We start from the raw sequence: 10,167 nt of genomic DNA on the forward strand, positions 1-10,167 counted from the left end.
ATATCGCACATGCCGTCATGAAACTACCAGTTTTAAGGATAAAACAAGGTCCAATAAAATCTCAAATCCTATATAAAGGATTCGAAAAATAGGGCACAAGCCTTGGTAATATTGGGCAAGGAGATGAGCCTGAGATGTTAGTGTTTGAAAAAATTATCTTATTCAACTCTCGATATCTACTAAGACCTAGCAAGGAAGAATTGGTCACATGCTTTTTGCTTTTCTCATGCCACACCCATTTTGAGTTGAAAAATATGACCAAAATCATATTATATAGGATTTAGCAAATTAAGAGATAAGATCTGGCTACGTTGGTGGACAGTTAGTCATAACTCGTAACATTTTGTCCTTCTTCTTTTCACAATAATTATATTGATAGTAATTTGATACGAACTTAGAAGTTGCGACTTTGGCGGTAATGTCATGAAGTTGGTTGCTCCAACGAGGAGCACACGCTTCTTGCCGAACTTGACACTTGACTGACTCACGACTGCCATCCGGAGCACACCAGGAGCACGTCGCACCTTCCGCTCGGCAAACCTGAAAGAAAGCACCACTCCCTGCTCAATACACAGTGTTTCGGGGAATTCACCCCTCATCAGTTGAGCTTGAGTAGGCTGAGGAAGATTGTGCCTGAAAAGCACCACTTATATACTGCTCTCCAGGCCAAACCATCACCAGGGATACAAACTTACAGAGACGCTTTGTTTTCAGCGCGACAAACACCTCGTGAAGCCCCAGGTAGCAGCGTGAGTCAGAATCGCTCATGGAGTTGTGCTAAACAGACGTTGAGAGCCAGTATAGCTATTCACAACGCTGAGCAGTATATAAGTGGTGCTTTTCAGGCACAATCTTCCTCAGCCTACTCAAGCTCAACTGATGAGGGGTGAATTCCCCGAAACACTGTGTATTGAGCAGGGAGTGGTGCTTTCTTTCAGGTTTGCCGAGCGGAAGGTGCGACGTGCTCCTGGTGTGCTCCGGATGGCAGTCGTGAGTCAGTCAAGTGTCAAGTTCGGCAAGAAGCGTGTGCTCCTCGTTGGAGCAACCAACTTCAATTATATTGATATTATATTTTCAAGGATTCTTCAGAGGCAAATGGATGCCTATCAAAGGGGGAAAGGAAGTGAAGGTGGCTGTTATGAAAGAGGGAAGAAGGGACATGACAAGGTGCAAAAATGAAAATAATACAAACACGAACAGCAAAGCTACTTGCAAAAAAATGGTATACATGTACTTTTGAAGTACCTTGCACAGAATACTTGTGGTGCAGATAGTGTCTACGCATAGCAAAAGTAAATCGGCTAGCGGATGTCAGACATTGGGGGATTTCTTCTGGCAGCTTATTCCAGGCAACACTGAGACAAAATAATGGGGATTGAGTGAAGTATGTACCAGACTTAGGGAGAATCATAGCAGATGGATGGCGACTACTACGGGATACGAAAAAAGAGAAATGTTGCAACAATGATGGGTATCGGGAAAAAACATGGCACACACATAGAAATACCGGGTTTGAATAGATGCCTGATGCGCGCCTTGGGGATTTGAAAAATAATCCCCTCGGAACCGTACAATATCCTATACATAATAATATATATTATTATCGCCTTCTTAGTATTTGACCCCACTAATTTCCCTGATACCTAAGCGGTCAAATATATCGCGTATTTGACTGCTTAGGGTGCGTTCTTAAATTCTCTAGCTTCTAGGAGAAGAAGAAAAGAGAAGTCGAAGAAACTGGGATTCTTCAAGAACGGGTCTCGAAGAATTCGGAGATATTTTGCAGATGTCAAGCAAAATGAAGCGCCAAAGGGGCCGCGATCTTGAGTGCCACGAAAATAGTATGCGCTGTGCGTATGCGAAAAGGGAAACGCGTACACTCATGATCAACACGTGGCTTTTAGCCTAGTTCGCATGCGCTGATCCCAAACCGCGGGAATCTCCAAGTTTCAACCACCTCTGAAGCTTGGAGAGCTTGGAGAGCTTTGGAGAGCCTCCTAAAATTCGGAGAGGATATAAGAACAGCTCTCGAACTTTTCGGAGAGTCTCCAACTTTTCCGAGAGGATTTAAGAACGCACCCTTAGTCAAATACACAATATATTTGACTACTTATATTTGACTCCTTAGAATTTCTTGGACTTAGAAATTTTCTCTCCAACTTAGAAAAAGAAATTTTTGAAGAAAGCAGAAATACACAAGATGGGATTTGAACCCACAACCATGTGAATCTCAGTTACTCTTCCTTACCACCCAGCCACTGTGCTGCCGATGCTGAACCTAGTTTAAACAATGACCTTGATCCTGCAATGCCGTACAATGCGGTATAGGCTATAGTATAATACTAGAATTACAAGGATATGTCGTATATGAAGAGAAACTATTGCGTGGAGAACACGATAAATAGATTATAGACCTCATAGTTGGTCTATACAGGATATATAGACCTCGTAAAAGACCTCGGGGGACCTCGGTCTTTTACTCGGTCTATATATCCTGTATAGACCTCCTAACCGGTCTATAATCTATACTTATCGAGCACTTTCTGGAGACTAGCAGACTCTGGCCTCCGACCAATCAATGATACAGTGATGGCTTTTCATCATGACACCAGAGAGCTTCGGCGGACCTCGTGATTTTTGAGAACTTTTATACCAGACAACGCCGGTCTTTTGGTCCTATAGGATAGCCTGGGTAAACAAAAAGCTCGTGTAGGGAACTATTTTTGAGAGAGAGAGAGAGAGAGAGAGACAGAGAGAGACAGAGAGACAGACAGAGAGACAGACAGAGAAAGAGAGAGAGAGAGAGAGAGAGAGAGAGAGAGAGAGAGAGAGAGAGAGAGAGAGAGAGAGAGAGAGAGAGAGAGAGAGAGAGAGAGAGAGAGAGAGAGAGAGAGAGATAGAGACAGACAGACAGAGAGACAGACAGACAGACAGACAGAGAGAGAGACAGAGAGAGAGACAGAGAGAGAGAGAGAGAGAGAGAGAGAGAGAGAGAGAGAGAGAGAGAGAGAGAGAGAGAGAGAGAGAGAGAGAGAGAGAGAGAGAGAGAGAGAGAGAGAGAGAGAGAGAGAGAGAGAGAGAGAGAGAGAGAGAGAGAGAGAGAGAGAGAGAGAGAGAGAGAGAGAGAGAGAGAGAGATAGAGAAACATAGGGAGATGAGCAAATTAAGGAGATAATATATATCCGGTTGATTTGATATTGCACTGTCGGGCTAATATGGGATTACAAGTACGTTGATTTGTAACTAGTTGGATGAACATATTGCCTCACACAGAGCCTTCCAGCTCTTACGACAGCAGCTGTTGCCACTTTTACTTAGTTGTGAAAATTGATTGGTAAAAGAGATTGTTGCAGAGTGGTTGGGAAAGAGCGAGTCTGCTCAACCACTTCCTATGAATGAAGCTGCGGGAAGCCCCACCACTGCTACTAAATAAGCAAAACGTGAGGACAAAGAACTCAACGCACTCAAATGTAATCAGGGCTTGCTCTTATGACAGTGACTAGTACATCACTACTTCTGCCAATGCAGACGTTTGGTATCATGCTAACGTTCGGTATGGTGCCAGTCCAGAGGCAAACAGTTACTGCTGACCAGCCCTTACTGGCCTTAGCATAATAAGGCTTAGCTAATTAGGCCTCAGCCTGCATTATTAGAAATAGTGCACTACCAAAAGCAGTGTTGTACAAGCATGATAATTTAAAATAATACAGTACCGGTATAATGATTATGGCTGTACTACTAGTAGTAGATCTACTACTAGTGTGATGATTTTGACTGTTTCGGGGATTTCGGTAGTCGACTGGCGAGTGTACCTTGTACTTCGTCCAGGAAGCGCCTTTGAGGCTTCGTGATTTTGACGTGTCGTATCTACGACACTGGCTGTTCCACTGACTACTTGTAGTGTGGGCATGGGATGTTGTGTTGACTGTCTGAAGTGTAGTGTAGATCTACCGCAAAGCACGTTCTGCATCACTCACAGCAGAGTCAGCGCACTATGATATGAGTGGGCGATTAGACCGATCCGTAGTAGATCAGGTACATATGGATATGCACTGGGTCTGTAATCATGGTGATAATGTATGACAAGAAGTGCTGACGCTCGACTCGTCCAGGAAATGCCAATGATTCGTTGAAGTACCTGTTAGTAACGTTTATTGGGCGGTCATCGCTATGATTTCTGCCCGAACGGCCAAAGATCTGGAGTAGCCATGATTTGTCGCCTCCTGTAGCCTTTCTGGTTGTCGGACGGGCGGTAGGCGAGCAACTGTGAGCAAAGCTCGTGTAGCGTAGCTGGTCTTTGGCACGAGCTTGTTTTTCGAAGAATCGCTTCAAGATGCTTTTGCTCGGACTCGAAAACTGCCCAAACATCTCATTCACTGATATAATGGCGGTGGCGGCTTGATTGTGCCCAGAACGGACTGTGCACTTCGGTTGCTTGACAACGGCCTGAACAACACTCAAGAAGGACTGAGCAGTCGAAGGTTAGAACTTGAAGTAGCGCCACATAATGTTATCTACGACGTGATTAATTTTGATGCTATTTTCGTATATTAGTGAATCATGAAAACATTGCATTGCAGGTGCTGTTACAGCGGTAGAGAGTATGCATCAAGTAAAAGTTCTGATGCTACAGAAAAAGCATATCTGGCGGCTAGATATCGCACAACAGCCCAGTCCTTCATGAATTACTTTTCCTGTCTCGTTTTGTTGCATGGATGCAATGAATGGTATTTTCAGTCCTCCACCACTTAGGGGTGGGTCTGATCTACTCACTGTACTACTGTTGGGGTGGGTCTGATCTACTCACTGTACTAGAGGGTGGTGGTGTTCCTACAGATGCGGACATCTCGGCCTCCAGCCGAGTCTGACGCGAACCGTGAATTTTCTTTTTGCGATTTGTTGCACACATGTGTATGGCGGGGTGGAGATGCAGTGGGTGATTGTAGCCGGTAATGGTCAGGATCTAAAAGGGGGAAAGATGGGGGAAGTAGCGGTGGTATGGGAGGCACTTGACTAAAACCCAGGGGCTGGTTACGTGGGGAAAACACAAGCCCGGGCTTAAGCAACCCTAGGCTTGCAATAGGCCCGCCTTGAACTGTCACCCAGTCATTATAGAGCGCGTGTTTGCATGGTGTGGCGGGCCTATTCAGCACTCCCCGAACTAAATAAGCCCTACACAGACCCCCCCCCCCCTCCCCCGAGCTCATCCAACTCCAGGGCTTATTTTGTCATGTAAACAGTCAAGGAGATAAGCCCTGGGCTTGTAAGCGAGTTTTCCATATTTTTCAGTTTAGCCTCGTGGACCTGAGAGTATTCGTTGTAGGCAAATACGTCTCCTTTTTTTCTGTTCTTGGCAATTACTTTTCTCATTTTTCGTTCAGTGAAGGCTTTGCCTTTTCGAAAATAAATGACAACCGGAAAGGCAGTAGAAGCGTGAGCGCTGCAGGCACTTCTTGATCCAAATTGTATCCTTCACGAACATTTACAACACCACGTTAAGGTGCAATTTGAAAAGTGAAATAGGCAAAAGTCGCAGTCATCCACCTAAAATCGGCCTCGTACAACTGTTTGGTGAACGGCTGAATAAGCCCGGGCGTATTTCCTTATGTAAACGGCCCCTAAGTAAAAAAAAGGCACAACCTAAATAAAAAAGAGGAGACTCAGAAACAGGCAGTACAAAGGTGAAGGGAGAATGGAAATGTAACTGATGGCGGTACGTTAGTACAGTCATGTAAACCCACTCCCATGGCTGGTTAAAATCGCCCGCATCACATGTTTATTGGCACTATGTCATCGTGATTGTGGAATAATAATAAAATAATAATAATAAAGCGTTTAAAAGTCAAAATCAACTGGAGGTCTTTGGAGACCAGGGGCCAAGTTCAGTAAACAGTACAACGAACAGTGGAGAGCACACGCTTCTTGCCGAACTTGACACTTGACTAACTCACGACTGCCATCCGGAGCACACGAGGAGCACGTCGCACCTTCCGCTCGGCAAACCTGAAAGAAAGCACCACTCCCTGCTCAATACACAGTGTTTCGGGGAATTAACCCCTCATCAGTTGAGCTTGAGTAGGCTGAGGAGCAACCAACTTCATGACTATTACCGCCGAAGTCGCAACGTCTAAGTTAGTGGAGAGCAGAGCATGAAATTCATTCTCACCACACATGATCGATTCAAGAGCAAAATCCAGCATCCTTCGTTTTGCGTGCCACAATTAGGTGTGAAAGGGTCATGCTGATTACTTGTCTCTTACTCGTTATGACCGTACACGTCAACTGTTGCAAAATGTGCTTAGCTAGCACTGGGAACGCTTTTCAGCCACCACAATGCCGGAAACACAGACAGGCCAAGCCATTCACAACTCCAATTGTGACATCTACTGTGGAACAATGTGATTCCAAGTTGTCGGGTGAATTAGGGGCGGGGCAGGTTCTGGCTCACTTTTTGACCTGCTGACCTTTGCCCAAATAGGGCACACAGTGAATGGTGTGCTAGGTGCATGTTCTCTGGCTCCCCCGACGTTTGAACTTTGACCGCAGCCATGCCATGAATGTCATCCCTGCGTCTCGATTCGGGTGTCTGCGGCCTCATTATTCCAATGTGATTCGTTATTGTTTTCCCACAAAAGAGGCGAAAGTAGTACTATTTCAATGAAATTGGAAACCTAAAAATAGTCGCTAGAACTGAGCACTGGATTTTTGACAAATAATATAGAAAATTTAGGAGTGAAACCCAGGGTGTGTTTGGTTGGTACGATCTAGAACAGGATCGAACAGCTGGTGCACATGGAGCAGCCTCATGCCAACCAAAACGGTACTCCAGATATAGAGCACATGTTTGTGAAAAGTAAGCCAAACTTGGGGCATTCTTCCAAATGTGTATGGGTCACCATGGTCACTTTGTACGGTACAACGAGTCCAACCCAAAAGCGTATGCATGTGATCATTCCCGCCAGGTTTCACTGTGGAAAAGTGAAACTGCTCGGTCTGCTCCGGCATCGAGGTCAGAGCAAGCAGAACATGTTCTGGCCGACCCAGAACAGGTGCAGTCCCAACCAAACGCGCTGTTCTGGTGAATCCTGTTCTAGGTTGCACCAACCAAACACGCCCCCAAATTCCTTATTGACTACATTCAATCCTATCGACTGACTACCGACTGGTTATCGACTGGCAGTGCCCTCACGCATGAACACAAGCACAGCATAGTTAAGCATACACACAAGCACATGCATGTTCACCCACCCATGGACAAGCAAACAAAAGCACAATATGAGCACATTGTAGGTTCAGCGTACAAACGAACCCTTTTTTTCTTTTCTTTTTTTTTACTGGGAACACAACCCTACAAAGAGACGTGTGGAGACAAACACAAAACAAGACACAGGGGATGTGGGAATGACGTGCCGATGTACAGGGAGCAACTCGACCGACCAGAGGTCTCGGCGTAAGCGTTGCAACCTGGCATCGAAACCCTTGCGAAATGTGTTTTGCACCGTTCTTGTACTTGGCTGTGTGTTAAAGCGAAATGGATTCAGGTGCCACGTGTACTTCACGGTACATGGCCTGAACTCGCAGGACAAGTACATGCACTGCATGTACGTTTGGGCACTTATGCAAGTTTCTTTAAAACGGGGAATTGTGTGTTATTTTTTAAACATAATGTGCAAGGTGATACGGGTTTTCCTTCTATCGACTCAACTTAATGGACTGGCCGGTCGACTTATCGACTCAGTCGTTTCACCCCTGGAAAAGTATAGATAATCGATAACCCAATTTCAGTATTGTTCCATGTGCAAGTGCTTCTACTGACGAAGGTGTTTTCACAAAATTTGTGTCCAAACCCTTCTGTCCTAGACGGAAAGCAATAGTGCTAGGATATGCCATAGCATACACCACAAATGCGGACTGTGGAATTCTTGCCGCTCACTATTGTTTGAGTGCAGATCGATGCATGAAAGGCTATTTGTGGCACATGCTGGTAGTTCACGATGCACACAAAATGCATGCCCTCTGTAGGCCAATGTGGTAATACAAAGCAAAAAAACACAACATCTCACCAAGTTCTCTGGGTATCTTGCCAATAATATCTTGAAACCCAAAAGCTGCTAACACTGCTCCTGGCACTACTGCCTTTTCTGTCGATGTTTCTCCATTCCTCGCAGATGGAACATTTCTTACACTGTCTTTTGCCGATACTCGGCCTCATCCTATCCTTTCGCCTTGCGGCAGCATCCCCTGCTGCTAATGGTAAGTCATACGACTACTCTCTCTCTCCCTATCTATCTATCTATCTATCTATCTATCTATCTATCTCTCTCTCCCCTATCTTCCACTCTCATTCTTTCGCATTCATTTGTTTATTCTTTCTCTCGTTCTTTCCCTCTCTTCCCTCTCTCAATAATTTCCGAGACACTACATTGTTGCCGTTGGTGGTGATGGTCGTGGTGGTGGTGTTCGCCTGCCAGCACAGTCTACGATACGTAGTGTGCGCACTGACTCGCTGTTGTCAGAGTCTCTTCCTCAGTTCTTGCTTTGTTCTCCTTGCGTTGTCAAGTCTTTTTGACTGTCTGAAGATATCGAAACCCAGCAGTTCCCTTTGTTGTTGCTGCTGCTGCTGTTAATGTTGCTGTTGATAATGTTGCTGTTGTCATTGCTGTTGATAATGTTGATGTTGTCATTGCTGTTGATAATGTTGCTGTTGATAATGTTGATGTTGTCATTGCTGTTGTTGTCACTGGCATCACTGTTCACTTAAGCAGGGATCGCAAAGCCGATTGGAAGTCTTCTGTACGAAGCCAACTTCACTGACCCTCGTCTTGGTGTTGTGATTGCGGTGTATTGCGCTATTCCGGAAGGTATGTTCCACATGCTGATATTCACTTGTTACCGTTTCCTGTTGAAGGAAAAACTGAATATCCTTTAGAGCTGACATATTCTGGAGATCCTTACACCGGGGGACTAGGTTAAGGCCTGCTTGGACGTGGAAGTCATTTCTTGACCGTGCAGTGACCCACGGTCAATTGTGACCCGGCAAACGAGTTACATTGAGGCATTGAACGATTTTTGGTCGTCGGCACCTTTGTTGGCAGTGAATGGTGGAGATGTGCTGTGTGTTCCCTGCCCGTATCTATGACATGACATAATTATACAGTCAGACCTCACTTATTCGGTCCTCTTTTATCCGGATTCCTCGCCATGCAGAAGAAAATCGCTGGTTACCGATTGACAGCATAAGTGATGCATGCAACATAACCGGACCTCACGATCCGCATACCGGTGCATGGTTTTGTGTGCAAACTGGTTCGAATGTGTACAAAAAGCTTTGTCATATCCGGTTGCACTCTCGTGCAGGGTAGTGCCTTTGCTGTGTGCGTTACGCAGAGCTCGCTGATTTGTTAGTTTAAGTGCTCTGACAAGGTACGTGGTTTAAATCTGACTTTGAAAAATTCATTTTTCATTGCTATCATGTTCGGCCTCATTTTCTCTGTGCGGCACTGCTCAGTCCACAAACCGGGACAAAACAGGATGCTGTCCCGGCAGATTAAGTATGATATGGCTGGGTATGTTTTGACCTGCTGCAGGGTCATCCAACACAGGCTGTGATGTTAAACTCAAGCATGGAAGGTTCGTAGTGAAACAGCAAATGTTTCCGGGCGGATTGTCCTTCTTGAACATCACATCAGCTGAGATGAAAGTTGGCCTCTATCAAATCATATTTCGTCAGTCTACCCGCTCTTCAGATCGAATAACAGTACACTACACGGTAGGTTTGTGTTTCGACGACTGGTACAACTCTGCCATTGCTATCTATGCACTATCACTACAATACTGCATGATTGAACGGGAAAGTCTGTAAAATGGCGGTCAATACACGTCGAACATCACACACGCTCAATCTAGCTACAGACGCAGTGCTGTGTGATCAGGTGTGCATCGAATATCAGCACCTTACCGGCATGAAGACATAAATTTTCTTGCTGCCATTTTCAGTGCTCCTCAAAAGTATATATCCGCGGTACACTGCAGCAGTCTTACTCCAAGCTAAAGACATCCATTGAAGATCGACCCAACCACTCCAGGTTTGGCGCGGGCAGATGTTCTTTGCACAACAAAAGATTGGCTATGTGTATGCATGCTGATATGTTCACATATTGAACATGT

At 45.3% G+C, this 10,167-nt stretch overlaps 1 protein-coding gene across 2 annotated transcripts in view; it reads left to right on the forward strand.

The window, feature by feature from the left end:
• Positions 1 to 4,133: 4,133 nt before the first annotated feature.
• LOC135809915 (uncharacterized) overlaps positions 4,134 to 10,167 on the forward strand; it is a 28,424-nt gene continuing 22,390 nt past the window's right edge. Inside the window, exons 1-4 of one of the 2 annotated variants that reach the window (XM_065323362.1) lie at positions 4,134 to 4,481; positions 8,169 to 8,253; positions 8,763 to 8,861; positions 9,588 to 9,769. In XM_065323362.1, coding sequence (XP_065179434.1) covers positions 8,169 to 8,253; positions 8,763 to 8,861; positions 9,588 to 9,769 — 366 coding nt within the window. In that variant the 5' untranslated portion in view covers positions 4,134 to 4,481. The remainder of the gene's footprint in view (positions 4,482 to 8,168; positions 8,254 to 8,762; positions 8,862 to 9,587; positions 9,770 to 10,167) is intronic. The other variant, XM_065323363.1, reaches the window with a different exon arrangement.

The sequence above is a fragment of the Sycon ciliatum genome, chromosome 2, assembly GCF_964019385.1.
Source record: "Sycon ciliatum chromosome 2, ocSycCili1.1, whole genome shotgun sequence".
NCBI classification, from domain to species: Eukaryota; Metazoa; Porifera; class Calcarea; order Leucosolenida; family Sycettidae; genus Sycon; species Sycon ciliatum.